Here is a 17,908-nt window from a genome sequence, read left to right as displayed (position 1 = left end):
CTAATTTTTGTATTTTTAGTAGAGACGGGTTTCACCATGCTGGCCAGGCTGGTCTCAAACTCCTGACCTCGTGATCCATCTGCCTCGGATTCCCAAAGTGCTGGGATTACAGGCGTGAGTCACTGTGCCTGACCAGCTTTTTAAAGACAATTTTAGAGACGGGGGTCTCGCTTTGTGGCTCAGGCTGGTCTCGAACTCCTGGTTTCAAGTGTGCCTGCCACCTTGGCCTTCCAGTGGTGGGATTACTGACATGAGCTACTGCACCTGGCCTCTGCCCAGCTTTTGGGAAGTCTTCCCTAACCTCTTCAGGTCTTTGTCAGGAATATGCATATCACTTTTTTTTTTTTTTTTTGAGACAGAGTCACACTCTTGTCACCCAGGCTAGAATGCAGTGGCATGATCAGGGCTCACTGCAGCCTTAACTGCCCAGGTTTAAGAGATCCTCCTGCCTCAGTCTCCTGAGTAGCTAGAACTACAGATGTATGCGTCCACGCCCAGCTAATTTTTGTATTTCTATTTTTTTACATTTTCTTTGAGATGGAGTCTTGCTCTGTTGCCCAGGCAACAGTGGCGCAATCTTGGCTCACCACAACCTCTGCCTCCCGGGTTCAAGCGATTCTTCTGCCTCAGCCTCCCAAGTAACTGGGATTACAGGTGCCCATCACCATGATCAGCTAATTTTTATATTTTTAGTAGAGATGGGTTTTTGCCACGTTGGCCAGGCTGGTCTCGAACTCCTGACCTAAGGTGATCCGCCCACCTTGGCCCCGTAAAGTACTGAGATTACAGGCATGAGCCACCACGCCCAGCCTAATTTTTTGTATTTTTGGTAGAGACGGTTTTACCAAGTTGCCTAGGCTAGTCTCAATCTCATGAGCTCAGGTGATCAACCTGCTTTGGCCTCCCAAAGTGCTAGGATTACAGGCATGAGCTGCTGCATCTGACAGAATATCTATAATTAATATGTATAAACAGAATGTGTTTGCTTCACAATAATTTCAGAAAAATCTACTTAAATATATAAAATAATTAAAATTTTCTTTAAATGTCAAGAGAAGAAAAATGACTGCTTCCACTGAGTTTAACAAGGGGAAAGAGTAAGTTAAACATCAAATGCTGGCAAGGATGTGAAGCAACAGGAACTCTCATTCATTACTGTTGGGAATACAAAATAGTACAACCACTTTGGTAGACAGTTTGGTGTTTTCTTACAAAAATAAACATACTGCTACCAACCATGATTCTCTGTATTTACCCAAAAGACCTGAAAAATGCCCATATAAAAACTTGCACACAGATGTTTGTAGTAGCTTTATTCATAACTGCCAAAACTTGGAAGCAACCAAGATGTCCTTCAGTAGGCAAGTGGACAAATTGTGGTACACCCAGATAACAGACTATTATTCAGTGCTAAAAAGAAAGGAGCTATCAAGCCATGAAAAGACATAGAGAAAACTTAAATGTATCTTACCAAGTGAAAGATGTCAATCAGAAAAGGCTACATACTGTATGATTCCAACTGTAAGACATTCTGGAAAAGGCAAAACTATGGAGACAGTAAAAGATTAGTACCTGCCTACCAGGAGTTAGGGAAAAGGGAGATATGAATAGGTAGAGCACAGAGGATTTTTAGGGCAGTGAAACTCCTCTGTGTGATACTATAATGGTGGATACATGTCATATATACATTTGCCCAAAACCCATAGGATGTAAAACACCAAGTGTGAATCCTAACGAAAATTAATGGACTTGGGGTTGTAATGATGTGTCAATGCAGCCTCATCAATTATAACAAATGTACTCCTCTCATGGGGAGATATTCATCATGGGGGAGGCTATGCAAGGATTTGGGGGCAGGGAATATATAGGATATTTCTGTACCCTTCTCGCATTTGGGATGTGAACCTAAAACTGCTCTAAAAAAATAGTCTGTTTTTTGGTATTTTTGGTTAATTAACCTCTTTGAGAATCTGATAAAGCTATGGATGAACTTCTTCCTCAACCCTACTTCCTGAAAAAATCAAAACAGTTTGTACATAAAAATTTTAGATATAATTTATAAAATAAATTATTGTATTTATTTACAATTATTTTATAATTATATAATTTATAAAATTTCATTTTATATAACTACTTTATTTTATATGTAATACGAAGAAAATACGATTTTCTTTGTATTGCCCTATTTTAAAAATCAATGTTTACAAAACCTGAAGGATTATTTCCCTCATTTTTGAACCAAAATTAATGGCCATTTCCTGTTTTTTACAAAGAAATAAAATACACAAATTAAACGGAAAATAAAAGTTAATTCAAGAGGAAAGAACATGTAAATTATAGGCTGCTATTGTTTGGCTTGACTAAAGAAGTCACACACTGCCCTAGTTTTGGAACATGGTAAACTGAAGATTATCTTTGATATCCAAAAGGTTGTGCACTTTCTATTTTGATGAAAAGTGGTACTGAAAATTCCGAAAAAGGTATACGATAACAAACAGAATCACAGCTCACTTTGCGAAATGATGCTAGGTTAAGTTTGTGCAAGGAAACTAAGAATTGTCTGAGAATTGATTTCATATCACTACTCAATACAATATGAAAAGTGAAAAGATTATAAATCCAAGTTTCAATTGTGAGGTTTTCTGTGTGAAGGTAATCTTTAAGATCTCTGCGGTTTTCCTATATGCCTACGGAGAAACTGACAAAACTTTTCATTCATGACTAGCCTACAGAGATACTTCAAGTAGTAGAAAATTCACATGGTTTTCCATTTCTACAGGACTATAGGACTGCAGGTGTGCGCCACCACGCCCAGCTAATTTTTTGTATTTTTAGTAGAGACGGTTTCACCATGTTGCCTAGGCTGGTCTCAAACTCCTGGCTTTACCTTACTCAGAGCAATAGTTTGGCTAAGAGTTTATGATTTTTCTGCCAAATCCATAACAACTATAAGGTCTTGAATTAGATTACTCATTCATAAAGCCCCAAATATCCCCAAGTAAATCAAGCCACGAATAAACTCCTCCTGTACTAATCTTTCTTTTCTTTCAAAAAGCAAAACTTCTGCCAAAAATTTAATAAAGCAAAGGAGAATTTTAAATTTTTAAACTTTTTTTTTGATAAAAATTTGTTCTTATGAAATTGATTACTTCTGTGGGAGCAGGCAAAATTTTTAGGCCTGTTGGAAGAGTCTTCAAAGCCAGTATGTGCCAGTGAAAGAAAGAAAAGCAATGCATTATTACAATGGGTGGAGCTGCTTTCTCCTCTGAGGCAGTATAAGTATGCACATTGCTAAGTTTGGAAGATGCGCCATCTGTGCAGAATACTAAGATCTTCATTAGAGTCAAAAATTTTTTTTGGGCCAGGCGCGGTGGCTCATGCCTGTAATCCCAGAACTTTGGGAGGCCGAGGCGGGTGGATCACCTGAGGTCAGGAGTTTGAGAACAGCCTGGCCAACATGGTAAAACCCCGTCTCTAATAAAAATACAAAAATTAGGGGGGCATGGTGGCAGGCACCTGTAATCCCGGCTACTCAGGAGGCTGAGGCAGGAGAATCACTTGAACCCAGGAGAAGGAGGGCGCAGTGAGCTGAGTGCCACTGCACTCCAGCCTGGCGACAAGAGCAAAACTCCATCTCAAAAAAAAAAAAAATTTTTTTCTGGTAGTTATTTTGGCAAAGAAATTTAACAGTCTGTCAGAGATGCTGGTAGCCATTAATATTAACAGCCTTTGTAATTTCCACAAGAGACCTGGATATTAGGAATTTTTCTTTAATTGTGTCAACATGCATGTTAACAGACAAAAACTGGGAACTAACTGCTTTGAGCAGTATCAGTTTTTTGACCAAGCTGCATTCTGGAGGAAAATGAGTTAGTTTCCAATTCCCTCAAAATTCACTTCAAAATATTGGAAAAAATGATGACAATCCTGAAGTGGATGGCATCACCTGAAATCTGACATAAATTTTCTTCTGCTCCAAGCGAAGTAGTTCACTGTCAGCACATAAAGCTTAAAGGTCTTTCCAATTTCATGTGGCTTCTTTTCTTGGTAATATAAAAGTCAATCTTGAAGAATCCTTCAAGGAAAGAGTTCTGTGATGAAACAAGTGCATCCACATTTTGGTAAGTTTCAAATTGTAATTACTACTTACAAAAAAAAAAAAATCTGAACTGTTGGATATATTTTTAAAATAAAAAAAATAAGGTGCTTCTGTTTTCACAACTTTGTATTTAAGCTGGTGAGAACTCTGCCACATTAAAATACTTAAGCTCTGTGTGCCCTATAATTTTTGGTGATTAAGTAGCTTCAATGCTTCATTTCTTTTTTGTTGTCAAGTCTTTTTAAAGCTGGAATGAAAGATATATAGTGGTGGGGTATAGTGGTTGGGTATGTATGTGCCCTCAATACAATAATGACACAGAATTTCCAACTGTGTACAACAGTTACTAACATGAGTTGACAAAAAGTCATTAATAACATCTGTCCCCTTTCTCTCAAAACTATTTGAAAAACTAACAAGAAAAACTCTAGACTATATAAAGAACTCTTACAACTCAATAATAAAAAGATAAATAGTCAAATGTTTTCAAAAGGTCCTTTGAATAGACACTTTACTAAATAAAATATCTGAATGGTTAATAAGCACATGAAAAGATGTTCAATATCATTAATTATCAGTGAAATCCAAATTAAAACCACAATGAAGTAATACTGTATATCCATTAGAGTGTCTATAATCAAGATTGACTGTACCAAGGTTGGGGAGGATGCAGGGAGACTGTCACACCGATGAACTGCTGGTGGGAATGCAAAATGGTACAGTCACTTTGGAAAACAGTTTGCAGTTTCTTAAAAAATTAAGCATACACCTACAGTATAACCCAACCATTTCATTCATAAGTATCTATCCAAGAAGAATGAAAACATGTCCATACAAAGATTTATAGGCAAATGTTGGCAGCAGCATTATTTTTAATAGTTCAAAATGGAAAACAATTCTAATGTCCCTCATTTGGTGAATGAATAAACAAAATGGGATATTTCTTCACACTGGAATACTACCCAGCAATAAAAATAAAGAACTGCAAATACACACTACAACATGGATAAGCCTTGAAAGCATTGCGCTGTGTAAAAGAAGCTAGATGCAAAAGACTACATATTGTATGAGTCCATTTATATGACATTTTTGGAAAAGGTTTAACTACAGAGACAGAAAGCAAATTGGTGGTTATCTGGGGTTGAGGGTGTGAGTGAAGATTAGAACTGGGGAACTTTAAAAAAAAATTTTTTTGCTACACTATCAACTGACAAACAAGCGAGCGGTTCGAAAATGGATTGTTGTGGCTGGGCATGGTGGCTCACGCCTGTAATCCCAGCACTTCGAGAGACTGAGGTGGGTGGATCACCTGAGGTCAGGAGTTCGAGACCAGCCTGGCCAACATGGCGAAACCCCTCTCTCCTAAAAATACAAAGATCAGTCGGGCATGGTGGTGCATGCTTGTAATCCCAGCTGCTAGGGAGGCTGAGGCACAAGAATCGTTTGAACCCGGGAGGGGGAGGTTATAGTGAGTCCAGACCGCACCACTGCACTCCAGCCTGGGTGATGGTGCGAGACTCCATCTCAAAAAAAAAAAAAAAAAAGATGGTTTGTTGTGACAGTTGTACAATGATAGGTAAATTTTATGGTATGTGAAATACAGCTCAATAAAGCTTCTTTAAAAAGCAACAGGACAGAAAACAAAAACAAAAAAAAGCTGGAGCATATATCTGGTTCCCAAAACCACTCGCAGACCTTAGGTTTAGAATTTATATATTATCTATTACTTGGGTTGACTAAACAGATGGTTGTTTATTATTAAACAGGAATTTTCAGATACTTTCATTATTAAAATTATTTGCCCACAAACAATTTTTGTAGGGAAATCTTACATCTTTTGTTAAGTACAAGATAAACATAACAACTCTCTAGCGATTCTCACTTTTTTTTTTTTTTTTTGTGAGACAAGGTCTGACTGTTGTTCAGGAGGGAGCGGTGCGGTAGCAGATCCTAGCTCACTGTCGACTTGATTTCCCACCTCGTTGCAGCCTTGACCTCCTGGGCTCAAGCAGTCCTCCCACCCCAGCCTCCCAAGTAGCTGAGACCACAGGCACATGCCACCACACCCAGCTAATTTTTGTATTTTTTGGTAAAGATGAGGTCTATGTTGCCCAGGCTGGTCTTGAACTCCTGAACTCAAGAGATCCTCCCACCTTGGCCTCCCAAAGTGCTGGGATTACAGGCGTGAGCCACCATGCCAGGTCCTAGCAATTCTTAATATAAGGCAGTTTGAGTAGGGTTACATTTCTGGATTTAAAAAAAAGCAGCTAGATAAGGCTATTTTTCTTGCTCTTTCTCTAGCTCACTTTTCACACTTTCCCAATAGCTAGAGTGAAGATAGGTCCTGGTCTACACTATTAAAAAGTATCAGGCAGCCGGGTGTGGTGGCTCACGCCTATAATCCCAACACTTTGGTAGGCTGAGGCGGGTGGATCACAAGGTCAAGAGATCGAAACCATCCCGGCCAACACAGTGAAACCCCATCTCCACTAAAAATACCAAAAATTAGCTGGTCATGGTGGTGCCTGTAATCCCAGCTACTCGGGAGGCTGAGGCAGGAGAATCACTTGAACCCGGGAGGCGGAGGTTGCAGTGAGCTGAGACTGCACCACTGCACTCCAGCCTGGTGACAGAGCAAGACTCGGTCTCAAAAAAAAAAAAAAAGTATCAGGCATCTCCTTTCATTCTCAAAAGTGTTCGAGTTGGATGATAAATTATACAAACTGTCTACAGCAGAATTATCCACATCATTGTAACTTCCACTAACATGAAGGGAAACCCCTGAAGGCTTTAAAGACTTCAAGTAAGTATAAACTATATAACCATAAAAATTTTACTATTAGTCATTTTACAGTTGAGGATCTGGGGCACAGAGAAATTAAAATAAGTCTAAGACCACGTGTTTTAGATTTGAGGTCTTTAACACTACCACAACCACTCCTTACAGAGTAAGTACTATTTCTACATTTTTCTGTTGGAGGTGTTAACTATTACTATCTACATTTCATGGATGAGGAAACAGGCTTTGACTTATCACTTACCGGGGGTTTTAAGGAGGTTAAGTGGTAGAACTGGGATATAAACCTAGGTCTGCTTGACTTCAAAGCTTGTACTCCTAACCTTTAAGCAGAATGCCTCTCATAAAACGGAACGTGGGTGTCAGTATGGGTATGTGTTTGCTCCACAGTTTGGTCTAGGGGAATCTGTATCACTATAACATTGTATGCAAAATTTCCTATGTTTATATAAATTCTTCTAGAGAAAGGGTCTAGAGCTTTCAATAGATCCTCATAAGTATTTACGATACCAAAAAGAAAAAAAATCTAGAACCTGTTAGATTGCTTTGTTAGAGAGGTAAGCATTTAAGATAATCTACATATTTTATTATCAGTTGTTACCGTCATAACCAGATTTGTCAACTAACATAATTAATAATTACTGAAAAGCAGTATATATATGTATATTTACTAAGTATATAAATACCATAATTACAGGATATGATATTTTAGACCTTGCTCTTCTAAAAACCGAGGGTGAAGCCCTCATTTAATACTGAAGATGACCAGCAGTCACAACAAAGAGCAGGGAGCGATGGTAGAAATTTCTGTTGCTGGTGACCAAACTCTACTTACTGGAGTAGCTGTGGATTAAGCAGTTTTCTCACAAGCTATACTGACCTAAGGTAAAATTAACTTAGAAGTACAAAATTAGGCCGGGCGCGGTGGCTCACGCCTGTAATCCCAGCACTTTGGGAGGCCGAGGTGGGTGGATCACGAGGTCAGGAGATCGAGACCATCCTGGCTAACACGGTGAAACCACGTCTCTACTAAAAATGTAAAAAATTAGCCGGGCGTGGTGGTGGGCACCTGTAGTCCCAGCTACTTGGGAGGCTGAGGCAGGAGAATGGCGTGAACCTGGGAGGCGGAGCTTGCAGTGAGCCGAGATTGTGCCACTGCACTCCAGCCTGGGTGACTGAGTGAGACTCTGTCTCAAAAAAAAAAAAAAAAAAGTACAAAATTAGAAAGATGTACAATAAGGAACATCAAGCTACATTAAAACAAATAATTTTGTGCTTTTATTTCTTGATAATACGAATTAGTTTTCTTAAGAAGGATAAATAGTGTTGGTTGGAATTTGGGGAGACACTCTTTTTTTTCTTAAGTTGGTATCCTTTTAGTTTTTGTAAAAATAATATTGCCTTCAAACCCTCATACTGGCAACCTATTAGCATTTATGTCCTCTGATAACATTTGACCAGATACCCCAGTATAACTGTACCATTGTTAAATTACTGAAATATCTCCATATGGACAGAATATAGGTATATATAACACAGCCTATATGTAGGTATATATAACAGGATAATAGTAATGGCAATAAGTAGCAAAATTAATATCAATTCCAATATGAATGTATTAGTTCAAGTTAATTGCCACTAAATATCATAACTGCCAATAGGACTTGACTTTCCTGCTGTAGTATAACATGTGACTTGGTTGATATTCTTTATGAAAATCTACTGATATATGTGGATATTGAATATATGATAATTTTAAACAATATCATAAAGACTAGAAATTTTTGAATGAAATAGTTCAGCAAAAGCTGAGTGGATTCAGCAATATAAACCTTTTCTTTTCTTTTCTTTTTTTTACAGTGAGAGAAATTCTTTTTATTCAAACTATCTAATGATGGCACCCTGCAGTGGTAATGGAGTAAGTCAGAACCTGGGAGTGGTGCTGGCATAGATGTGGACAGTCACCATTTGGCTATTTAATGGACCAAGCAGTGTCAGGAGGAAGAGAGATACCCACCCACTGCATTGAAGGAGCTTAAGGAGGGAAAGGAATAGGTAGCATAGCCAGGTGGCATTATGGTCCTCTGGCTCGTGGCCATGTAGAAAGTACTGCTATCTGGGTACATACTGACTCTTGACTGGGGGCAACACAGCTACCTTTCTGGCCACAACACAGTGCTAAGTACTGTTTTTTAATTTATACATTAATTGGTACTAATTTATTAGTTTTTTTGTCTTTAAGAGACTGGAAACAGAGAGCCAGCTAATATTTTCCTTATTTTGATTTTGGTCTATTTTCCCCTTTTTAACCTTTCCATATTACAAACAAGTAATCACAATGGATTTTTCTTCCAAATTTAGAAGATCTGGCAAATACGAGCACACTATCTATAAATTCACGTAACAGCTTTGGGAGGTGATTCTGATAACACTGCAAAAAATTATACTGACTAAATGTTGGGGATTCTAGTGTTTTCATGATTCATTTTCTGGGCTTCTTTAGTTTTAGGCACCCTTGTAAATTTGCAGGACGCTCTTTCAGCGGTTGTTGTGCTTATGAATAAATGTTTCTAGGGTTGAAATCAGAGCTCTATCAAACTCAACTCTACATAGAGGAAATATATCTAACCGTCAACCCCTAAACTAAGCAACCTAAACTGTAAATGCACAATACTGGGTAAGAGAAATGGCAGTAAGAGTTATAAACACATCTCCCTCCACTACCATAAAAACAACAAAGGTTTGGATCCTGTCAACAGTTTATAGCATCACAGACCTTTAAAAAGGATTGCATGTGGTCTGCAAGCATCTGTTTATCCCTTCCCACATCAAAGAAGAGTATTGTAGTCCTATACCTAAGTAGGGAAAAAGACAAGCAAGAGTAGGAGGTCTTAGACTTTGAGTTCCTTCTGTCTAGGCTCTGACACAACAAGAGGCTGGAGTGTTTGATCATCATTATCCATAATGTGAAGACCCAATGGTTGGAAAACACAAAAGATGGTGCTTCCGTGATGTTCAAATTAACCATGTCCCTAGTTTTAACAGATAAATGAGGCCGGGCACAGTGGCTCACGCCTATAATCCCAGCACTTTGGGAGGCTGAGGTGGATGGATCACGTGAGGCCAGGTGTTCGAGACCAGTCTGGCCAACATGGTGTAACCCTATCTCTACAAAAAATACAAAAATTATTTGGGCATGGTGGTGCTCGCCTGTTCCCAGCTGCTCAGGAGGCTGAGGCAGGAAAATTGCTTGAACCCAGGAAGTGGAGGCTGCACTGAGCTGAGATCGCACCACTGCACTCCACCTGGGCAACAGACCAAGGCTCCATCTCAAAAATAAAAAATAAAAGATATATGATCATTTAATAACCTATGAAGTCTTAATGGATCTTAGTGTTTCTTCTTGGTTTCTTCTCTAAACTCATTAGATCCTCATTCAAATTTTATTTTCCTTCTCCTCCTTTCCCTCTCTAACCCCTAAGCCCACCTTAAGTGAAAGAGTATGGTTTATAAATTTTTGTGTCAGATAGAGAATAGGAAACATTGAGCTAAGAGGGAAATAATATTAGACATAAAAGGTGGATTTGCTGAAACTCACCATCAGAGGGCACAACAGTACTGCAATAAACAACTCCCAAATTCTGCCAGGAAGAGATCCTTTGGTGTACCTAGACAACATAAAAGATACATCTACTGTCAGAATGGAACAACAAACATACACTTATGTGTGTGTATATAATAAATATATAAATATGATTACTTAAGTAATATGTATGCTTTGTAGAAAACTTTAAAAATACAGATAAAAGAAAATAAAAGTCTTTCAAACTCTTATCATCCTAAAATAATAGTGGTGAACATTTTGGTGTTTTCAAGATTTATGCAAACACATTTACATATACAAACACAAGTATACATGTTACATTAAACAAAATTAGAATTATACAAATCATGTTTTATGTACTTTAAAAACACTTAATATTGATTCTAGGTACTATCAGGCCTCAAGTAAACTTTCTGGCTTTTTCTTCCTCTGGTTACCTTTCAGACCTGCATCTCCTTCCTATCTCTTACCAGGTATAAGAGTTATTAAGTAGCTGTATCAACAATTTACTATTATGGAGTAGGTGTCTGGTCTTTATGTTCACTCTCCTTTTTAAAAAACTTGGAGAGGCAACCTCACTACTTGGGTCCTTAATCATGACCGCTTCAGAGTGTTAGAAAAAATCACTCCCACTCACATCCACCTCTACTACTTCCTTGAAGAGCAATGTCACTGTGGATGTGGATCTGGAACTCAGGTTCTCATAACTAAACCATGTTTCAGAATGAATACTGAATACATTTCTCACTTGGCAAATACTTTATTCCTTTGTATCTTTTACTTTCCCAGCCCCAAAAAGTATCAAAGGAAGAGGAAGGGCAGGCATTAACTGAATAAAATCCAATATACCTGCTTCAGGCCTGACATACTCCATTCCATCAGCACAAAGAAAAATCATTTAGCATCTACTAAGCTGTATTAAGGTGTGCATTGTCACAGAGTCCTAAATGATTTTTCTTTGTGCTGATGCACTTCATATGACTATCATTAATTTCCATCTCGTTTCAACTTAAGAGAGCATGCAGAAATGTGAGACTGACATTTATAAAAAATTTAAATAAATAATTTAAAAATTACTTGAGACTTGGCTTACAGCTAGTTTAGTTTTAAATCTTTGATTCATTAGGAATTACTTCTAGTCAAAGTAAGTCGAAATCTAGTTTCCCTCTAATGACAACATAGCTGTCCCATACAATGAATAATACATCTTTTCCTTTCTTATTTGAAATGTTATGTTTATAATTTTCCAGATAATTACATGAATTTGGATCTATTTCTGAACTTCTATTCTGCTCATGCTCTAGTAGCCACATTGTTTTAACATTCTAGTCTTATATTTCAGTGTCTGGTAGGGCTAGTTTTCCCTTATTACTTTTCTTTAAGAAATCTCCCAGTTATTCTTACTTGTTTCTCCATATGAACTTTAGAGTCAGTTTATCTAGACGTACACACACACGCACAGCTATTGGTTTCAAAAAAACAGTATTGTGCAGTGGTTAAAAGCACAGAATCTGAAATAATCTTGCCTGAGTTCATTTTGTAGGTCAGTAACTTTAACTGCAACCCTTGGGCAAGTTATTAACTTCTTTGTGCCTTGGTTTCTTCACTGAAAAATGGGCAAAAAGTGATACTAACATCACCCATGTAAAGTACTTGTGAGGACTAAATGAGTAATACATATAAAGTCCTTAGAACATGCCTGGCATAGAGTACATTCTCAATAAATACTAGCTATATCTTGTTGTGAGATATTAACTTCATAGGTTAAAAAAGGATTTTGATTTTTGCCAAAGAATCTTGTAAGTCTTTCCATTTAAGTCTCTGTTTGTATTTCTGAGAAGCACTTTAAAGTTGCTCTCAAGCAGATCTTGCAGGCTCTTTTTCCTCGTGTAATGGTTTTTGTACTAAGTCTTGTCTAATATTAGGAACATGATCCCTGCATGTTTGAGTTTGCATATGCCTATTACAGCTTTGCGTGTTCTTTAATTTTGTTATCCTTTCTGAGTTTCTTTGCTTTCATTTTCTTAGTAATCTGATCTGGGAATGTTTTACTAGGAGAATTAGGAGAATTAGAATCTGGGAATGTTTTAATAGGAGAATGTTTTAATAGGAGAATTACTTTAATTAATATAGCATACATATTTAAGCTCTCATCAGTTATGAAATTGTATGCGATGTTTTCTAAAGTAAAAATACTTTACTAGTGGCTGGGCATGGTATCTTGCGCCAGTAATCACAGCACTTTGGTAGGCTGAGTGAGAGGATTGCTTGAACCCAGGAGTTAGAAAAGGCTGCAGTGATCTATGATCGTGTCATTGCACTCCAGCCTGGGCAACAGAGTGAGACCTCATTTCTTAAAAAAACATTAAAATAAAATTACTCAATGATTTGTGCTTACTTTGTTTATGTACATATTCCTTCTGATAATAAAAAAGGTTTACTTTTTTGTTCTAGTAGCTACTTCAGAGTAAAAGTCTGAAGTCTTTTAACGGCCTCTGAAAGTCCAATATTCTCTGATATCCCATTTTCTCTGACTTCATCGCTTACCACTCTCCCTCCTATATTACTGTGCTTTACCCCTTTAGTCTTCCCTGTTTCTTGAGCCCAGCTACGGTTTTGCTTCAGGGCCTTTGTAATAGCAACTACCTTTGCTTAGAATACTGTTTCTCTAGATAACTATCTGGCTCAGTTCCTTCAAATATTTGTTCAAATTTCATTGTCTGACTAAGGTCTACTCACCCACTACAAAAAAAGCAATCTCATCAATGGGTACTCCTAATCCTTTTATGCTGTATTTCTCCCTATACATTTAACACCTCTTAACAAATTACTTATTATTTTTATTTTGTCTGTCTCCTCCAACCCATGAAGCAAAAATTTTCATCTGTTTTGGTCACTGACAGTGCTTGGCAAATAACAAGTCCTCATCGAATACATGTTAGGCAAAAAAACAAAAACAAAAACAAAAATCCTATATTTTATAGTTTTTTTATAACTATAGTTTTACATAAAATATACTGTAACATATAAAAATCCTATCTCTATTATCAGCAATGATTAATACAGCTATGTTTCTTTTTTCTTTCCCTCTACCACTCGGTTTAGTTTATTAGATTATTTCTCTTAGTGTTTACCTTTCACTCTAACCTACATATCTATGTATCAACTATAGACTCCCCTCCACCCCAATCTTAAGATTTTACTAGATTTATTGATTTCAAATGACATCTTTTGACAGGTTGTTATAAAACATGACAACATCATTTATTTCCTCATCGACTTTCATTACTGCACTGTCAAGGTTTTAACGATTCATATTCTGCTCTATAAATCTAATTTCCACATTTGTTTTAGTCTTAATGCTATAGATCAATGGACTCTATGTTCACTGCCAATACTTTAGCTGTAGTTTCTCCTTTCATTTCTTGGTTGGCTGCACTTCTTCCTGTAGAAGTAGGACTCATAAAAGCTAAATTTCCTGTAGCTTGGCATGTTAATTTCTAAATTAATCTTTCCTTGAGGATTTGGAAGGGAAAGTATCCGTGTTGAATGCTGCTTTGGAGAAGTCTGAGGTCAGCAGCTTCCTTTGGAGAACTGTGCTTGGCTGGCTTTGTTGGGGATCTGCAACCATAGGTATCATTCCTCAGGGTTTCCCCACACACCTCTATTTGACCTTCACTGGATCTGACAACCTTCCTTTATATAATAAGTGTTTTGGAATTGCAGAGATCTCCCTAGTTGTGCTGAAGATGGGGCTTCTATTTTTGTCTTATTCTCCTTCCTATTCCAAGATGTGAGAAGAGAAGCGAGAAACTGCTGCCTTTACTGGGCCATTATTTGTTTATGTAGTAACTTTTAAATACTCACATCTTCAAACACATACAGTAGGAAGCACAGTGTGAAGAAATCTCATGAACCCATCATCTGCTTCTATATTTATCAACATTTTATCAAATTCAGTTCATCTATATCCACCTAGTTTTTTCCCTTCAGTGTATCTTAGAAGGAAATCCTAACCATTATATCACTTCAATATACATACACTGGGCCGTTTTAAAACAGAAATCCTCTGTCCTCTATGACTTCATAAATTATCCTCAACAATAATAAAAGATGTTTTTGTGGGGCAGAGAACCACATCATTACATGGTTGGTTATGAGTAATATTTGTTAGATGATACAGAACATGGGTTGGCAGGCTGGCTGCCAGTTTTTGTAAATACATTTTATTAGAACATAACAAAACTCATTCATTTACTTACTCTCTATACCCCACTCAACTACTTTCACATCACAACAGCAAAACTGAGTGGTTGATATACAGCTGCAAGAGTTGAGTAGCTGCAACAGAGACCACATGGCCCACAAAGTATCAAATATTTACCATCTGGCCCTTTAAGAAAATGTTTGCTGATCCTTGCTTATAGAACAGTTTCTGTAGTTTTGGGATAATTCACTTTCTCAAAGTCCTTCCCATCTACTTCTATAATGACACTGCCAATTATAAAGTACCACATATTAAGTATTTACAAACACACATATAAGTCCTTTTTTTCCTTTAAATCTTCCAGAAGTTTAGAGTCTAATAAAGATAACAAAAACAAAAATTATTTTGCTCTTGCCTTTTTTCCTTGAAATATGGCAACAACAAACAAAAAACAAAAAAAACCAAGGAAGCAATTATAAGAGCTCAAGGTCAAAGAACCATCGCTATTCTAAACTCTTCCATAATTCCCCTAAATTGAAAATATTTCGTGGTTTAAATTTTGTATTTTTAACATGTCACAAGAAAATAGTAAGTTTTTAAAAGTTTTTTTCCTTTACTGTTTAGGTTTTTTTTTCCTCCCCCTTTACTTTCCTTGGAAGCTTTTAATAAATATTTGACTGATGCTGAAAGTTTGAAAAATATACCAAAAAGTTAAAAAAGAAAGAAAAGTCAGCAAAAACAATCAGGCAAATGGTATGTAATATTTACATATTTAAATTTCACAGGCAGATACCAAGATTAAAATAGTCAATTAAGTTAAATCTTGGCAGATACAAAGATTAAACTTCAGTAAAGTTAATTATTTAGAAAGTATTTCAAAAATTATCAGAGAAAGGGCAAATCTCTAGGAATTTTTTTTTTTTTCTTAGTGTCTCTCTCTGTTGCCCAGGCTGGAGTGTAGTGGCGCGATCTTGGCTCACTGCAATCTCTGCCTTCTGGGTTCAAGCGATTCTCCTGCCTCAGCCTCCCGAGTAGCTGGGACTACAGGCGAGCACCAATCATGCCCGGCTGGCTAATTTTTGTATTTTTTAGTAGAGACAGGGTTTCACCATGTTGGCCAGGCTGGTCTCGAACTCCTGAACTCAAGTGATCTGTACATCTTGGCCTCCCAAAGTGCTGGGATCACAGGCATTAGCCAAGGCACCCAGCCTCCCTAGAAATATTGGTGCCAAATGAATAAGGTGATTTGGTGCCCCCATAGTTCCTTGAAAAGAGACGGCAAGTTTATTCTTTTGGTACCAGTCCATATCTTTAATAAGTAACTTGAGAACTTTAAGGAAAATCAGGGACTTGAAACTAAAAGAAAGTATAACGTCTGCGGTAGTATTATAATCATTTATCTTTGATCTTAATCCCTAGTATTACCAATTTAGAGTCAGGCTACAAAACACTATAACTTTATTTCTCCAAAACATAAGATTTAAGCCAATAAAAAGTAAACTTTAGAATGATAAAAAAGATATTTTATGCCCTCAGAAAAGTATTAAATTCAAGTCAAAATTTACTTTTAAATTCCTTACTGTGATCATAAATTATTCAACTATACTTAATTCATCTTTCATAGTTCAAAAGAGCAAACTCAGCAGTATACTCCTTCCAGAAACTTGGGAGGATTGTCAAATCTAAATAACCTGTCAATAGCCCCCAAATATTCACAGTCAAATAGACATCAGGCTAAAGGAAGGGGAATGGTGAGGGGGAAGAAGGGAGGAGGGTGCAGGGAGGGAGGGAGAGAGAGAGAGGAAAAAAAAGAAAGAGAGGGAAAGTTATTTTCTTACTAACCTAGTTCCCTTTAAGAAAATCTTGGGATCTAATTTCATTAAGAAACAAACACCTACCAACTACATCAAACTAAACTATATTAACTGCATCAAACCGCTTTAGATGGAATAACTGTATCTATGTATTTGTCCATGGCTAAAATCTTATTATAAATAGCCTCACTCTGCCTCAAGTTTGGATATGTCCACTTGTATCTCCCTGTTACATTTCCCTTAGCACAACATGGAATGCTTATAAAATGAACCCCTTTCAATAATGTTCCAAAAATTTCGTTTCTAAGACCAGAGTACCCATATTTCAGCAACTCTGCCAAACCTGTCTCCAAAATTCAGTGCTTGTACGGATACTCCAATTAGCAGCATAAACTATTTCAGTTGGTCTAAAGCAAGACACACCTATAACAGCTTACACAGGTTGGGATCAGTCTTTTTCCATATCCCTGATACAGCAAAGTTGCTGAAACATCATATCAGCAACATTTACTACTTCTAATCTACCGATATACTAAATAAGGACTGTGGCTTTAACCTGGAGATTGGATAGTGGGGGAAAACACTGGAATGGGAAGACTTGGGCCCACTTCCACAACTCACTATCTTGAATTTCCACTTCTAAGTCTCTGTTTCTTCATCTGTTAAATTAAAAATAATGCAACAATGATAACAAAACTATTTCACAAGGCTGGTTTCACTTAAGGAAAGTGACAATATAAACATGATAACACTTGAATGACTAATATTCTACAGAAACAAACTCAAAATAAACCTTCAATATCCTTAAGAGATTGACTCAACATAAAAAATTTAATTACTATAATACATTTCAAAAACCACAACTATCTCTAAACAGAGATAATATACAAAATAAACATCTTATGATGTTAAGGTAGAAATCTGAGGTTTTAAAAGACTATCTCTTCAGATACCAACATAAAACACATTTGAAGATTTGTTGTTTTACTGCTAAGCTACTCTGAGAAATAAAAGTAATTATGATTTCTGTAAGCATTTTTTGATACAGAGTACAAATTTCTCCCTATATATTAAAGGTCTGTTTTATTTTTGACTGATGTAGGTACAAATGCATTCCATGTTGTACTGAGATGGTCATTGAATGTGTTGTTCATTATTACTTTTTAAAAACTAAAAACCCAAATGCAAAGATCTTTACTTAAAGGACTCACTGTCACATAAAACCTAGCATTTGTACCTTTTAACAATCATTTATGCAATTCAAAGCAGCATATAAATTTAGATGCAAGGGAATAAAGTCCAAATGTAAACTCCATGCGAATAGACACTCTACGTATTCCCCCGTTATCTGTGAGGGATATGTTCTAAGACTCTCAGTGGATGCCTG

The 17,908-nt window shown here is 36.9% G+C and overlaps 1 protein-coding gene across 1 annotated transcript in view; it reads right to left on the bottom strand.

Moving 5' to 3' along the window:
• The window catches only part of MCU (mitochondrial calcium uniporter), a 200,142-nt gene that overhangs the window by 43,531 nt on the left and 138,703 nt on the right, over window positions 1–17,908 (bottom strand). Inside the window, exon 2 of the mRNA XM_011991113.1 lies at window positions 10,495–10,564. Within this exon, the coding sequence (XP_011846503.1) occupies window positions 10,495–10,564 (70 nt within the window). The remainder of the gene's footprint in view (window positions 1–10,494; window positions 10,565–17,908) is intronic.

The sequence above is a fragment of the Mandrillus leucophaeus genome, unplaced genomic scaffold (genome assembly GCF_000951045.1).
Source record: "Mandrillus leucophaeus isolate KB7577 unplaced genomic scaffold, Mleu.le_1.0 Scaffold39, whole genome shotgun sequence".
In the NCBI taxonomy this organism is placed as follows: Eukaryota; Metazoa; Chordata; class Mammalia; order Primates; family Cercopithecidae; genus Mandrillus; species Mandrillus leucophaeus.
This window is presented reverse-complemented; position numbering and strand designations above follow the sequence as displayed.